General features: G+C 41.1%; 1 protein-coding gene across 1 annotated transcript in view; it reads right to left on the bottom strand.

Annotated features, from left to right (window-relative positions):
• Window positions 1-7,901: 7,901 nt before the first annotated feature.
• The window catches only part of gjd1b (gap junction protein delta 1b), a 36,452-nt gene continuing 26,928 nt past the window's right edge, over window positions 7,902-17,425 (bottom strand). Inside the window, exon 2 of the mRNA XM_026192398.2 lies at window positions 7,902-14,421. Within this exon, the coding sequence (XP_026048183.1) occupies window positions 13,572-14,421 (850 nt within the window). The 3' untranslated portion in view covers window positions 7,902-13,571. The remainder of the gene's footprint in view (window positions 14,422-17,425) is intronic.

The following is a 17,425-nucleotide window of genomic DNA, read 5'->3' as shown; positions in this document are numbered from 1 at the left end:
TTTAGTCTTATTGGGGTCTGGGTTTCCTGTCAGTTTTTCAGCCATTGTCATGTTATGTTCCCCGTGCCCGTGGCCCAAAATTGTGCAATGAATTGATTTTATTTGCCTGTGGCGAGCTGCATTTAGGTCGTCTTCTCTGAACCATCACATGTCTATCCTTATCATTTTTATTCCTTGTACAGGCTGTAATCATCTTACATTTTCCTGGAGCTGGAGTCACTAAGCCCTTAAAAAAAACAAAAAAAACAATCCAAATTAAGAAAAGGCAATTGCTGTAAAAATGTACAAATACAACCACTGTCATTCTGTCTTTCTCTCTATTCCAAATCCAAACCTGAAAAAAACAAAAGGCATCCTTTCTGCCATCTCACAGGCTCTGATTTCCTCCGGTTCTTGAGCCCCTGTGGTGAGTTAAGCCCCTAATGTGTGATCGAGTAACTCATAGTGCAAAATGCCACTTTGCTCAACGAGTTAAACAAACCTGAATGCATTTCAAACCATTTAAAAGCAATCAGCAATTTGAAGCAAAGTGTCGCGCTGACACTATAAATTGTAACTGCTTGCTATGCAAGCACATGGACTGGGATTATACAGCAACTGTAGTCTTCACCTAAAGAATTGTTCTTAAAAGTTAAGCCTCAGTCGTTCACTTTTAGTCCTCATTAAATTCCCCAAAATGGATGTGGGGCTACAATGTCATTTAAAATATAATATAAAATTAGACACAAATCCTCTATGGGGTTGCATACAAAGGTCATCCAATGTAATAATTTAGCCAAATCAAACAAAACTACCTGTTTTGGGGACCCTTTGTTAATTAAGGGAGCAGCCAAAAGTTATAAAGTATGTTACCATACTACCATTGCCTTGGGGGAAGGGGGATATATACAGATATCCCTCTAGATATAGCTATACAGGCATCTGTATGTATAGACATTTCCAGTCATTACCTGAAAGATGAAAAGTTTCTCTAAAATAAAATGCTCCCACCACAAACTGAACTACTCAAAGTTATTCTAGAGAGAGAGCACATGGACCAGCTCATGTACTTGTGACACCAATCCCAACCAATCCCATGCCAAATAAAACATAGGTCAGCCCTATAGCTTAAAGAAGGTAAAGGTGGAAGTCTAGGTGTTACCAGACCAGATACCATTTCAACTAGAAATGCAATGCTCTGCAAGGTGCAGAGTAAAGATGAGGTAAAAACTTAACAAGTTTTTCTTTGCAATGACCTTCTGGGGTGAAATCCAGATTCAGTGGAGACAGCCAGTACTCATAACAAACCATATCACCTAAGTAAGCGTCGTTTCTTGCTGAACTTCTCCTAACCAGCCATCTTCTTCACCTGGTTTGTAACCTCAGCCTCAGTGCATGTACACAGAAGCCTCGCCTCTGTTTACAGGAAGCAGAACCTGACTGACATTACTGACAAATAACTGAAAGACCATATTCAACTTTATTAAAGTGTTAAATGTTACATTAGCTACAGAGAAAGTTTCACCAATGCCAGCTAACAGCATTTAACAGCAGTAAAACCTCATTGGAAAGAGCTTCACTGACTCATATCAGACCTACACTCACTACAGATGAATGAGGAACTCACTTATTTGTCCGACAGCAGTCACTGTAGCTAGTGTGCTTGAATTGGGAGTGGTAAGAAAACATGACTCAGCAGACTGCAGTCTGCAATCTACTGACATCTAATAGTGAGATTTTACACACCATACCTTTAAGACCCTGAAGTTAATTTTACAAATTTTAATAAAAACACACATTGGTGGTTTGAATATAAACAGGAAACAGTGTAATAAAATAAATTATATAAATTGAAAAGAAAAAAAACTAAATAAAGCAGCAGTGGCCAAGACAATTATTCATCACAACATGAAATTATCAAGGATTAATAGAACTGTTAAGTGTACCTTGGCTTTAGGTGACTAGTATGTGAATAGTATGTCTGTGGTTGGTATTAAACAATGCTTCTAATCTAAAACATTCACAGATTCCAGGATAGCTTCCCAATGCTACATTGGGATACGTATCCATGGGGCTACTATGTTAACTCTAATGGTGAGTGTGAAGGGCTGACATGAACCTGATGGCTACAGCTGTGTTCATCTTGTAGTTACTGTTACTGCTCCTAAAACACGAGCTAAATTAACTTTGCTAACAGGACTACCTGCTAGCTTACTGTGCAAGCTTGGTGTTTGGAGCACCTCTCCCTTTTTTTAGTTTGTTTTAAAAGTGCAAATCAAGAGAGAAATTTTGTTCTTACTATTAGTCCCACATACATTAGCGCTGTTATGTTAACATAAAAAATGTTGCTAATTGCACCCACTGAGTTTTATGTTAGCTTAGCTTTACCTGCTAAATGCTAAGTAAGTTGAGATTTGTAGGGGGGTAATAATGCCACTGTAATTTTATCATTTTAATACCAGTGAAAATGCTGCTTTATGTAAGTGTTCTCATAAGTTATTTTTATTCAGGTTACTACGAAAGATTTATATGGCAACTGTATGCATAAAAACATGATTAGCAGAGCTGATGGGTATTCAAGATACCACAGGTTTTCATATGTTAATAATTAGAGGGTTTTTCTGTAACTTTCCCTGTTTTGTTAAACTTGAAAACCTCCAGTTAAGCTACAAAATAATTATATGTGTGTTAAATATTATAAATATATAAATAAGTACTATTTAAAAAGTCATCTTTAATGAGCTTGGGGGCTCCATGATTTCACAGTCTGATGGGCCTGCATAATGAATTATTAGATGTGTGTGTGTGTGTGTGTGTGTGTGTGTGTGTGTGTGTGTGTGTGTGTGTGTGTGTGTGTGTGTGTGTGTGTGTGTGTGGTGTACACTTGAGTTAAAGCTTCTTACTGTATGATGCACATCTCACGTCATGGCTCCAGTATTTTCCATATACATAGCATGTTAGAATATGCATTGGCTGGTGCTTAATGAAATGGTCAGACGTTGCCTGGACACTGTCTCATGCCACTGAGAGCTTGCCAGGTGAACCTTGTGTGTGCATTCGTGCTTGATCCCTTCATTAAGCTCCTGCCGGTCCTAATTTTTGTGTATGCATGTTAGATGTCTGTTCAAGTAGGTATAAGCAAAGTGGTCCCAGGATCGGCTCCAATGCTTTGTAATTTGTTTGTGTGTTTGTGTGTGTGCACGTGTTGGTAGTATATGTTTGTGCTGGCGGTCAGAGAGGGCGCCTGGGAGGACTGGTGTTTGATTGGCGCATGCCGCCGAGATCTGCTCCTTCCTGTTAGCATACGCATCACTTCCTCTCACCCTGCCCAGAGCTACTGCCTCGCCATCTCACAATCACTCTGACATGATTCCTTTCCTTCTCCTTATTTTTTCTTCTTCTTCTTTTTCCTCTTCCACCCTCCTTCATGCCTCTTCTCTTGTCTCTACTGTCCTTCTTACTCATTGCGTCGCTGTCCATCATTGGTTTAAATGCCTCCTGATTCTCTGGTCCCATCACTCCTTTTTTAAAACTTTTTCTCTTTTCTACATTTCTTCCCATCTTACCATAGTACTGATTTCCCCTAAAGCCCCTCTCACTTCACTCACTCTCCCTGTTGACTCTCAGAAGGCCCCTTTTGTTTGAACAGCATGACTGCCATTTCATCATCTTCATCTCCCATTTCTTCACCTGTTACCCCCTCAAAAAAAAATCAACACTTTCCGCAACCTATTTATCTTTCTCTATATTCAGTCTCAAAGCAATCGCTTACCCTCGTCCCTCTCTTCCTCATCCCCTTCTTTCCCTCCTCCTCAGCTGCTCTCCCTGAAGACAGAGCAGGGGCAGCCAGGCAGAACAGCCAGCATGTTCGCATGTTCCCTTACTCCAGCTCTGCGGCTGCAGCAGCACTCTTAAACCTCTCTGCTCTCGCCTTACACCACCTCCCCTTCACTCCACCCTACATGCTTTCCTTACGCATTCTACACAGCATTCTCTTTGTGACTTTTTAATTTCTTGTGTCTTCTAACTTTGTTAATTTTCCATTCACCTCCTTCCTTCCCTCCTTCCTTCCTTCCATTATGCTTCACTTCACCCTGAGCCTCCATTCATTACCCCTCCAGGCTTTTCTCTGGCCTTACCCATCTCCTCTATCTTCTCGCACCCTTCTTAACATTCCTCGAGGCCATTTGTTTCTCTTCCTGTCTCAAATCTTCATTTCATTCCCGTTCTACTTCTATCATTACCAGTATGGCTTATCAGCTTTCTTCTTTCCTTTCATTCTGATGGTCTTGTTTTATTTTTATGCACCCTGTGATTCCCATCATCTTTTCATTGCTTTCTTCAACACTTTTTGTTAGTGTGTTCACATGTGTTCATCCTGCCATTTTCTTGCTTTGCCCATCAGCCATGGCAAATCATGTAGAGAAGAGTTTTGTGGTAAGACTGGCTTAGTTTAAAAAATAAGTTCGACATTTTCAGTTAAATAAATAGACTTATTGAGTCTGACCGCTACATATTTCTGTCATATTGATTCAGCTCTCGGCTAACTGCTTCAGTTGCCTATTAGCTCTTTGTGTCAGGAAACACTCTTCATTAACTACTGGTTGTCAAGAATTAGCACATTAGTTCAAAAATGTATGTTATCAAATTGTTATGTGTTTACGTATATTATTTTTTATGAAACAGTGTTTCATTTTTTAAAATCATGGACTTAGGAATATTCAGTGCTGAAAGCTTGGGGGGGAAAAGAAAAAAGTGTGTGCTGGGTTATTTGCAAGAGAGGAAGTTTTCCTCATTTGAATCAAGAGTCTAAGAATAGAGGTTGTCATATGCTGTACAAATTGTAAAGACCCCAGAGGCAAACTTGTGATATTGGGCTACACAAATAAAAATTGAATTGACTATCAAGTCAAAATACATAAAAAATGCAAAGAGCTGTTAGTGTTGCTTCATTTTTGACAAAACGGGAGAATACACATTAACAGCTTAATTTATTTTGGATGCACCAGTTCTCTGCTGTTGGTCAGTAGCATAATTCTGTTTGTCAAATAGACCAAAAATAAACGCTTTTTCATCCCGCAGTTTTCATCCCCTCCCTTTGCTGTCCCTTCAGTTCAAGGACATGACATGTTTTTAATTGTCAGCCTCTGATTGACTGGCAACTTGTCTATAGTATAGTTCTGGTTACTCGTTTTGGTGATACATACAGGGGAGACATGTATCATGAGCATAAATGTTATAGTAATTTGGGGCTTTTAATGATTTCTTTGAACTATTTTTTTTTTCTAGGGTGGAAAAATTGTACATCTTACATCTTTATTGACTTTAAAAAACAAAAATCGGATTTGAATATCCAAATATATTCAAACCCGATTTTTTTTTATCTTGGATCTGCAGATGGTCAGAAGTAAACATACAGACTCACATGTATACATACATTCACTTTAATGTTTTTAATGGTGCTAAAGGTTCTACGCTGTCCTTTAACTTGACAAAGCCTGTTCTCTAGTTCTCGTTAGTGATCATGATTGACTACAGCTGGTAGTTTCACATTGTGAGCCTGAATGGATTTGTTTGACAGCACTTTGGATTCACCAGTACACAAAACAATAAGGAAACCTAAGAAACTGAAGGTGTATGCTGCACTATCATTCCATCCTGCGAAAAGAAAAGTGCAAAGAAATCATAAAAACCTGTAAACTGTAAATAGATCTGCAGCACACAGCTATCCCTCTTGACCCCATCTCACATTATCCTGTGTGTTAAACACCTGGTTTTAACACACAGGGATTTATTTCACTCCCAGATGTTTGTAAAGGCTTTTCTGAGAGGCCCTGAAATATGTGTAGAGTTCACTCCACTAATTACTGATTGAAAAAGCAACTACACCTCAAGTTCAGTAATTTGCCCACTGGTGTGTAGGTCTGTTTGAGCACATTCCACCCCTCTCATATTTGTGGTCTGTCTAATTTCCCTGTGTTGGTATTGATGCTGCATCACAAACATGTTTGTCCAGCATCAACATTGCAACTGATCAGGCGTGTGATGTCATAGCTTTGCAATATGGAGGAAAAAGAATAAAAATGCAATTATTTATGTCAACATTATTATGAAGATGATGGAACAACACCAGCACAGAGATATAAAATCATGCTACATATTTGGGTGAGATGAAAAGATATCAGCTAACACTGCACACATACATATACCTGGTAATTAGTGCTAACACCAGTATAGATGGATAAAATACTACAATTTAGTGGCCAAAACTAAAGCAGAGACTTTCTAGGTGACCTGTGGTGGAAGAAGTCATGCTATTTGTCAGGTTCAGCGACTCTTATTTAGTATCAGTCTACAGTCACCTGTCACATGCATAATGAAGTCATGGATTATTAGGCTTGTAACAGATGAGTGCAGATGCACAAATGCATTTTTACTTACTTTGGTAAGTTAAAAGATTCATCTCCCTGACACTTGTGTTGAAGGAGGAAATTTTCTTAGTCTGCACATATGTGCATATGGTACACTTTTTATTATGTGGACATGCATTTAGGTATTTACCATCCATTCATTTTCAGGTTGCCTTACACATTCATCTTTCTTGCAGTGTGCTGCAGATAAACCGGCTTTTCCAGATGCAGCAGGCAATACTGCTATGACTGTCTTCACAAATAAATTCCCCCAACTTTTGGTATATGATGCTGAACTGATTCCACATGGAGAACAGAAACTCTCCAGAGAAAGTGTACCCACCAAACCAAAAGATTTAAACCCCACACCTTCACTGTGAGGTTCACTGCTTACATCTGCTCTGCAGTGTTCTCAGTAGCCGTGTGCATGACATGTCAAATCTCTGAACTGTGAACTAAGGTCCTGCTTCCATTTTCATGAGGCCATGGTGATGAATAGAGAGGCACACAAGGTGATTTAACTTATACCCCGTGTATTGATCCCTGTGAGATGAAGGCAGTTTCAGATAATGGCCGTGGTCATTCAGGTGAGAGAAAAAGTAATTTATGACGGCTCCTCATCATAATGTACATGAGGAGAAATGATGGTGATGATGAAAACTCGTAACCCTGGTCTTACAGTTGATGCAGTAAAGGTGGATGGCTTCGATGTTGGAGGAAACTGATGATGTGTATGGCGGCGTCCCAGCGGAAGCAAAGGTGATATGAAAGGATAAGAGGACAATAATGCCGAGGATGATGATGGTGAATATGAATTCTGTGTATGTCTGTGTTTCAGGAAGTGGTGCTGAGCAGCCAGCCATCTGTTGGCAGATTAATCCTGGCTGTGCTTAGAGATATTACCGGCTGGCTTATCGCCGTGGCAACAAGCCTTCAATCCCAGTCCAGCACAGCCACCATGTGACCTTGCTGAGGAAGGTGGATGGGGGTTGGTCACACATGCACACACACAAATAGGCTCTCTCTCTCACACACGCACACACACACACACACACACACACACACACAGAAACATGCTACATACATGCAGGCATTGTATTTTTTGGATGCACTCTGTTGCATGTAGTGTGAAAAAAGCACTGCACACTGTCCTTTCATCATAAAATCAGGTTTTAATCCTGCTGTCACCTATTGAGTTCAGAAATATCATTACACCAGCCAGCTGTGCTGCACGCAGCTCTTCAAATATTGTTTTCTGTCTGCTATAAATAGACCTGTATAAATATGAATTGTGGCCACCTTTGTTCAGTTTCCTTCACACCACAGAAAGCTTCCCCCCCTAAATCTCATCATTCCCACGTGGTCACATATCCACCCACTCACGTTTTCTATACACACACACACGCACGCACACAACACATCGTTCAGAAAACGACCCGATCTGTAACACACAAATGGACGAATACGCTCGCTTATAGGTCATAAATCAGCAGGCTGGATGCCAGTTCAGGCTCGATGTAACATTCAAGGTTTTATTCAGTCTTTACATACAGTACACCAGTCAGAAATATACAGTGAACCTTCAACGAAGGTCCGTCACGTACATTGTAAAATCAGCAGTCAGAAACGACAGGTTCTCCGATCACGGTTACAAGTGTGAGCGTGTTTCAGCGTGTAGTCCATTGTTCATATGTTCAGTCCATGTTTTTTACATCTGGAGATGTCACAGATGACTGCAAAGGTTAAGCTTACAAATGATGATTGCCTAGGGCTACATTTTTTTAAACTATATTCTCTATATTCTATATCTGTTATCCTTTAAATATTGATCACCACTAATGGATGCCAAATATTGGCCATGTTTGACATTGCTCCCCCATTCCCCTAAAACACAACAATTCTGGTTTCATCCCTCTCACTGTAACATCGGTTTAAAGACACAGCGTGGTCTGAGCTCATGAAATGCTGGTCTTAATCAGGAGGATGGAAAATAAGGGAGTGGAACTGATGTTCCACTTGTTCTGCACCTCCTTTTTTCCACTAACTGTAACAACCTGAAGCTTTCCAGGTAGTAATATCACATCAATGGCACTGTGACCACTGCTGTAGGTGGTGGCAGCACTGGTTAAATTCCATCCTGCCTGGATCTACCACTCAGTCTAATTAGATGAAGTAATTATAACTGAGAGGTGCATTCCTGAAACCTGAAATGGGTGTTATGCACCTTGTAGGGTGGCAGCACCAGCATCGCCCAGAGCTCAGAGGAGGAAGAGGGAACATTTTGTTTCACAATAAAATGAAGCTGAACATCTGGTAAAGGAGTTTTTTAACTTTCATTTCCATTTAATTAAACTGAGTAAAAAGCTTTTCATTTGACACAAGTTGTCTAATTTTCAATTTAAATGCAAAAATGATTTTAATGCCTAACTGACGATACTATATTAATCTTGGGCTATGAGTGCACATTGTCCATGCCTAGTTTGAATTTCTTTTCTGTTTTCCATGGCTTTTCAATTTGTACTAAGAAGCCCTTGAGTGAATGAGAGGGGCATTTTTCAAAACTTGCTCAGAGGCCACTACTAGCCCTTAAAATTGGCTACATAATGGGATTAAGTTAATTTAAGGTCTTTCTGGCAGCAGAATAAAGAGTTATGTAGAAGTTCAATGAGCTCTGTGTGAATGAATGAAACAGCTCATTTACAGGCTGCGTTTCCTGAGGAATCAATTTGTTTGCTACTTTTCTGCATTGTAAAGTAAGTGGAGAGTTAGGGAAATGATGTCATCAGGCTGTATGCTTTTGCACACGTGGCCATCTGTTAGTAACAGTCAAGAGAAACGGCTTGATTTTTTTTAAGGAGACCTGCACTGATCTGTGGTACATTTGTGGGCAGTAGTGTGCTGGACATTAGGGAATGTGGCAATGTATCTGAAATCCAACCTCAGTAGCACCAACAGGTAAACAATCAGGCTTGAGGACAATTTTCATTGTTGGGCTTTACAGTACAAGGTTCGATCGAAAATGGAAGGTATGCTGACACGCATACTGTTTTTATAAAAGCAATCTTTTGTGTATTTGTACTAAAAAAAAGACTGGTGTAAAAGATCACCAGTTTTCTTTCCTGAATAGGTTGTCCGTAGGGAGCTTCACTGAGGAGTCAATCATCGAACTCTAAAACGCGGGAAACTGTAGGTCAGTTACACTTTGTGCTGGAGGCTAAACCCTGGAATGTTCTGACATCTAAATGGTGCCAGTCTTTTACCTGTACGTTCATATTCCTGTGTACCCTGTGGTTTTTACAGTACAACATTTGAGCGACTGGCTTACAAAGCTCAACTAATTATAAAGGTATATATCGGTGTGCAAATTTCTTGAACTAGAAGATTTACCGTATGCAGTGGTTTAGCCTTTTGGAAATTCAAATGGCTAAAATGTAATAGGTAGTTTTAACATCACTGAGTTGGTATACTCTGCCTGGCTCTGTAGTGTCTGAAAACTGGGTAAATTATATACACACTTGGCATCGAGACAAAATAGCTTCATTCCATATTTTGGACTTTAAAAAGCCTTTCTTTTAAGATTCTGTTGAAGAAAACATAGAAACATGCTTACTCTAGCAATTACACATGCATTTAAAATAAACAAAATCTTTGAAAATTAATTAAATTTTGCATATCACTTTGGCAAGGGAGGAAATATAACATATTTTCTGCTAGTCTTATATTTCAGAACTCTACCCTTGATTTTACACATATAGGTTTTTTTTGTTCCGTTACATAGAAAAAACATCTTTCTTTTTTTTTTTTGATATGTCACTGCACGAAAAGAGCAACAGACAACAAAATGAACCCACACGTCAAAAAGAGAAGCAAATAAAAAAACAAAATAAATAAATTGCATAATTCATTTCACATTGACAAATAGAAAAGCAGACGGTGGAGAGTAGTGGACTGCTGGAAGAACTGAGGCCTGCTTTTACTTTTGGAACGTGATGGACCCACTGACTGGCTGCAAGTCGCTAATGAACTCTGGATAAATGTAAACCGAAGAAAACCAGGACACGTTTATGGCCTTCCACATCCTCACACTGCGTGCATGTTTGTGTTTCTGACCTGAATGAAACCAGACATAACGACAGAATCCAAGAGCTCTAAACTGAGCTCAAACTCCTCTTCCTACTTTTGCATTCGCTTGTTTTTGTAGCGGAATGAGTGTATGTTGAACATGCGTGCACGCCATTCAGTAAAAATAGTCCAGCACTGACCTGTGCTCTGCAGGGATTAGATCAGCGCTGTACTGTGCAGTGACTCTTCAGCCAGAGCTGCATATAGTACAGGACATTGGCTTGGCTTTTAAGCTCAAGGTCAGCATTTAAGCTTTCACTAGAAGTACACGCTCACAGTAAGTGAAGGCCAAGAGGTTGCTCAACCCTTAGGCATTCTGGCATGGCCTGTCAGCACATTTGTCCCTCCTAGTCCACGTAGTAAACTTCGCTGATTTCACCGAGTCCCATCGGCATCCTCAGAAGAGACTAAATCTGGGGATAATCACCTGTAAGAATCACAGAGATTATAAAAGTAAGAGTGAATGTAAAAATAGAGCTGCTGCTTAAGCTCAAAGGCCAACTGCAGATCTAGGGCCATTACTTAGCATCATGTCATATCCAGAGTATTTCCACTATAGCTTCAATATCATTTTGTGGCACTGATTTTTCTTTTTAAAATGATCAGTGATCATTTATATGTACTCTGCATGGTTTTTATGACTTAACATAAAATATAAGTTAAAGGCTGACTGTGTAGAAAATACAAGAAGCCACTGCACTGTAGAGCTCCATAGGGGTGATCAGTTTGCAAATGCTCACTTGATACTCCTAAATGGCGAAAGCACAGAGTGTTGGTCTGTAACAATTACCTGTAAACTGATTATGGCCTCTGCAACAAGACTTAAACAGACAAATTGTGAGTTTGGCATGAACTGCTATGTTCTTGTGCCCTTGTCTCAGTCACCTGGGCCTCCTCCCCGCAGAGTTACAGGAGGAAATCATGCTGGTGGAACGAAAGTATACCCAACTGTCTCTATATCTGGTTCAGTAGGCACACAGTGTGTTCCCTCCATCTTTTGCATCATAAACTCGTGCATGTCTGTATGTGTCCAGAAATACAATCTTTTTCCCAGCGTGACTTCCTTCAGTCTGCCACTCTTTCACTCGTCTGCAATAATCAAGGTGCAACACTCTCTGTCATCTTTATCTTTTTCTGTTTCTTGCACATCATTCTCTTTTCTCTCACCATGCATGCATGCTGAAATCCAGTCAGGAAAGAAATGCAAAACGAAAGCCACTGAAATTAAAAAAACAAACAACCTACAACTGTCCCTAGAGAGCAACTACGATCAGTTACACAGCTTGATCATTCAAGAAACACCGCATTGTGTAAACATGCCTTTGTCTAATGGCTCATAGGCCTTAATTACCTGAAGCTGCGCAGCTGATTTTTGAAGAAAATCAAGGCTCTATAAAACACATAAAGGTGTAACTGCATTTTAAATTCAGATAAGTAACAAGAAGTGTTATTCTAAAGAGCTGCAAAAGAAGTTTGAAAAAATCAGCTGCACATCCTCAAAGCATTTTTTTATATCAAAGCTCACAAATCTCTCCCCTTCCTACACCGTGCATGTCATTAATCAGGACCTACAGTGACAAATGCTTCAAACTCAACTAAAATGAAAAGAAAAGACAGACAGTTTATACATAAAAAGTACAGCAACAAGATTTCCCAATCAACCCGCCCCATAAAGATAAATAAATCTATTTGGATATACTCTAAATGGATAAATAATATTACCATGATATACTCTATGTAACGTTTCAGCAATAATTAAATATCTCAAGGATGGCACCATCGCTTTCTCAAAAGAAGAAAAATCATTATTCATTGTGATGTGTTTTATGAAATCTGTTTAAAGTTGTAGTAAAGCGATCTCTTCTCTAGCTCTTTCGTTATCTTTCGCTCTTCTCTTTTTGTTTCATCTCTTAGCACACGAAAAAGCTGGAGGGAGTGGAGTTTGTGCTTTAGCAGAGACTGACGCTGTCTGGCCGATCATCCGTTTGTTCATTAGTTCCTCTCAGATGTTTACGCAGCAGGAGAGCAGCGAAGGTCACTGCTGTCGTTCGAAAAACCCCTCGGGTCTGTACAGGTCTGTACAGTGGAGCAGAGCAAGAGTAAGGGATAGGGCAGAGAGGGGGGGGGAGTGTTTATTGTACTCACTGTGTTTCTGTTAAAATCAACTTTTGCCAAGAGACTAAACATAAACATCGTCAGTCTTACTCTCTTGGTTTTGGCTTGTAACGGTGTTCCAGCAGAGGCATGACACGCTGTTGGGAGGCAGCGCTTTCTCTCTTGGCGTCGGTCTACCTCAAAATCTCAAGCAGGCAAAGAGAGGAAGCAAAAGAAAAACGTTCTGTCTTCCCCCCCCTCCTTGGTTCATATGTTTTCCCAAAGCGTGACGTCTCCCTCCTGTTCTCCCTCACTCTCAAACTTGCCTTCATTCCCCAGAGTCTGTCACGGCTTTGACAGTTCTTCCGTTCCTCTTTTTAATAATGTTGCTGCTGCTCATCCTCCCTGTCCCATCCCCTATCCTGCCCCCCCCCCCTCCCATTTTTTTTCACTGAGGCTGACACAGTCCAGAAGAAAAGCACCATGGGATGCATCAAACAACCATGTCGCCTTCGAATATCCCCAGAGAACACAAAACAGCCTCTCATCTGTTTTCCTCCCTCTTCCCCTCTTACTCTCATCTCTAGATCAGCCCCGTGAGGATTTAATTCTCCGCATAAGAAACGAGAAGCAGAGAAGGTCGTTAGTTAAAAAAGACAGAAGTATAAAATGGCAGTTGGACTATCTCCTTATGAGATCAGCATGTCTTTATTATGTATGTTTGCAAAACGAAATTTGTTGTCCTCTTTGATGCTCTCTAATTTTCTTCCTTCTCAAGCCTCTGCTGACTTTCAGCGCCGCAGAGCCTGAGGTTTGGTCTTTTTTTTACATTCTGTTTCATTCTGTCATAGAGGAGAGGTCATCTTGTTTGACCTCCACACCATCTTCATTAAATTAAAATCAGAATTCGTTCATTCTCTCTGTTGCACATTCATCCCGCTCCCCCTCTGTTGTCTGTCTTCATCGTCAGACGTAGGCCGATTCGCTGGACTGTGTGCGTCCCAGGTTGGGTGGCTGAGACAGATGCGCCATGTCCTTCTTCCTGATTTCACAGATAGACTTCCTGCGGGCCTGGACGCCCCTGATGGCGGCCTTGATCTTGCGCCAGCCGAGATGATTGAGCTCAGCCAGATTGAGCACAACGCAAATGCCGCTCACGGCAAACATGAAGACCAGGAAAACCGTTTTTTCTGTGGGCCGGGACACGTAGCACTCCACCTCCTTGAGACACGGGTAGCGGTCGCACTCGAAAATCCCAGGCACGCTGAAGCCATAAAGGAAGTACTGGCCCGCTAAGAAGCCAATCTCTAGGGCGTTTCTGAACACCACCTGAATGATGTAAAAGCGGGAGATCCCTTCTTGACGGCGAACCTTGGAGCTCTTCCCGTGCGTGAGGCCCCGTGGGGCATTGGGGATCTCCTTCACCTCCAGACAGTCAGGTTCTTCCTTCCCTCCTCCACTATCCCCTCCGTGCTGAACTAGAATTCCATTTATGTTGCGGAGCTTCCGAGCCCCATCCCTTCCGCCGTAGTCCCTCTCCATTATTGGATAGAGAAAAGAGTAGCGCCGGTCTCTCTGCTTGGCTGACTGATGGACAGAGTAGGTGATAAAGCAGAGGCTGGGTGTGCACACCAGTATGATCTGGAAGACCCAGTAGCGGATGTGGGAAATGGGGAAGGCTTTGTCATAGCAAGCTTGGTTGCAGCCCGGCTGTAAAGTATTACAGATGAACATGGTCTGCTCATCCTCGTACACCGTCTCTCCGACGATGGCCACAATCAGAATACGGAAGATGACAACGACAGTCAGCAAGATCCTAAAAGACAAACAACACAGAGATAAATGGGGTTAATACAATATTTTCTTTTGGAGAATGCACTGAATAACAATACTGTGCATTTCATCTCACCATCTCACCTGGGTGTTATTTTTGACTCTGAACTTGGTTTTATCCCACATACTAAACATGTAACCAAAACTGGATTTTATCATCTAAAAAATATAGCCAGAGTCCGCCCTATTCTCTCTCGGGCCAACACGGAGATGCTGATGCATGCTTTTATTACCAGTCACATTGATTACTGTAATGCCCTGCTCTCTGGTCTTCCTAAGAAGAATATTTCAACTTTACAACTTTTGCAAAACTCGGCAGCTCGTGTGCTGACGAAGACCAGAGGGCGGGCCCACATTACACCGGTTTTAGAATCGCTGCACTGGCTCCCCATGTGTTTCAGGATCAACTTTAAAGTTCTTTTATTGGTTTTTAAATGTCTTAATGGTCTTGGGCCTTCTTATCTCTCAGATCTGCTTTTACCATACGAACCCTCGCGGACCCTGAGGTCCTCTGGTACTGGCCTTTTAATTGTCCCTAAAGTCAGGACACATACTCACGGAGAGGCAGCTTTTCAGTGGTATGGTCCTCGTCTGTGGAACAGCCTGCTGGAGGAGCTCAGGGCCGCAGAGAACGTACATGTTTTTAAGAACAGGCTCAAGACCACCTTTTTAATTTAGCTTTTACTTAACGTTTATTTATTTTATGCTTATTTATTCTATCCTGTTATTCTATTATTAATTTAGACTTTACCTAATATTTATTGATTTTATTCTTATTCATTTTTTAATCTTCTTACTCTATTTATATTTATATTGTATCCTGTTCTTATTTATTTTATCATTTTACCCTGTATATATCCTATTGTGTCATATCTCCAGTGTTTCCTCAGAGGGCGCTCTCTGCACCGGGGCTGTGATCGACCATGGCTGCTGGGTCTCTGGGGGTCCTCTCAGCCTGGCTGGGGGGCTCCTTGGCCTCCCTCCTGCTGTGTGCCCAGCCTGGAGGCTGCGGTCTGTGACCGGTTCCTGGTGCAGACGGCTCTCTGTTATAATGTTTCCTCACTTGGCTCATGCGAGCCCAGCCCAATTTTTACTCTTTAAGTGTGCGCGTGTGTGTATGTGTGTGTGTGTGTGGGGGGGGGATATGTGTGTATTCACATCATTTACGTTAATGAGAGTGTGGGGAGTGAGTTGGAGGGTGGGGTGGGCTGCTTTTAACTATGTAAAGCACTTTGTGCTACATTTTTTTTGTATGAAAAGTGCTTTATAAATAAAGATTGATTGATTGATTGATTGATTGATTGATTGATTGATTGATTGATTGATTGATTGATTGATTGATTGATTGTGTTCATCTACAAGAAAACGTCCCTATCAGAAAGGTGATAGAGGTGATGAGGGGATGAGATGTCCTCTCCCTAAAATACATCAGCATCTCTAGCTGGGTTATGGTAACCTCATTCCCTCCACCAGAAGTTATTTGTTTAATGAAATTATGTCCAGTCCTTTGAACAAAATGCTAGCAGGAAGTCAAAGTAACATTAGAGAGAAAACAGATGGCAGCTCACAGAGCTATTGTGACTGACTGGTACCATCATGTTTCTCTTTACTCGCATGTTAGGTGCATGGATACATTTTGCTGTACCATTTAACCCCGATATGAGCAAACTGATAAGAAGAATGTAGCTACATTTATTTTCTGGTCTTAACTAAGGGTTAGCTATCAGGGCTCTCTACTATAGAACCAGCTCCCAGTTTGGATTTGGACTTCCTTTATGATAAATCTTCCCATACTGCTTCTCTTGGTGATTGAACAATTCAATCAACTCTTTCCACTCCCTTGTGTTTATACACCAGTGTTATATTTCATCGTTAGTTATGGAAAAAACTCTTTCTCCCATAGCGCGTCTTTTGTCATATCTTCCTCCGCTCAACCTGAACCAGTCGTGGCAGATGGCTGCCCCTCCTCTGAGGTTTCTTCCCCTTAAAAGGGAGTTTTTCCTTCTCACTCTCACCAAGTGCTTTCTCATAGGAGTTGTATGATTATTGGGGTTACCTTCCAATATTGTAGGGCCTTTGCCTAAAAAGTATAAACTGCCTTAAGAGGACTGTTAGTGTGAATTGGTGATATATAAATATGACTGAATTGAACTGAAGGGTTCCGAACTGTCAATGGCTGACTCATTATTAGGAAAACAAAGCTATAAAGACCAAAGGGCAATAGAAATGACCTTATTAAGGCTACAAAGTTAAGCAAGGTGACTTGACGCTGAAATCAAAGCACGGGCTTTAAGGACGAAAGCCGAAAAGAAAAGGGAAAACCTGTATTAACGAGAGAGAGAGAGAGAGAGAGAGAGAGAGAGGCATTGTGTCACTGTTAAGTCACTGTTCCCCCGGATAAGAACCAGAGAAGAAGAGTGCTCCAAATGTCATTTATCAGCCAGAGTAAACACTCCAGAAGAAAAACATTTATGTGCAGAGCATTGCTAACGCTACTCGTCAGTCCTCATAAGTCAACCTGCTACCTGTATCTTACAAACAGAGTATGTGTGTTTTGTGAAGAGGGGAAGCAGCGATGACATATCCACATCTAAATTTAGTCTCTCTTTTCTTTGCATCTTTAGGCCCAGCTAGCATAGCAACCACAGTTTAGACTCACTTAAGTTGGAAATGTGATTAATCTTGGTAATATCCAAGCACCATCTCTGTGTTGTTGGCTTTCTTGTTAACAATACACCCTCTTTCCTTTTAGTTCCATAGCAACAGGTGAGAAGGAGGTGAGCTTTGTTTGCAGATTTGGTGCTATTCCTGTGTGTGGTGTGGTGAGACAGAGATTATTGCTCCTGAAATGGGTTCACATCAACTCAGCCTCGGTGTAGGTGTGCCTCGTTATTCGCGTCTATCCGGGCATTTGCTTGCATGTGATGACTTGGCATATCTGTACACTTTGTGAGTCTGTGTGCCTCCATTATGTTAGACACACATAT

Source organism: Astatotilapia calliptera, chromosome 14 (assembly GCF_964374335.1).
Source record: "Astatotilapia calliptera chromosome 14, fAstCal68.1, whole genome shotgun sequence".
Classification (NCBI taxonomy): domain Eukaryota; kingdom Metazoa; phylum Chordata; class Actinopteri; order Cichliformes; family Cichlidae; genus Astatotilapia; species Astatotilapia calliptera.
Note: the sequence above shows the minus strand (reverse complement) of the source record. Positions and strands in the feature narration are given on the sequence as shown.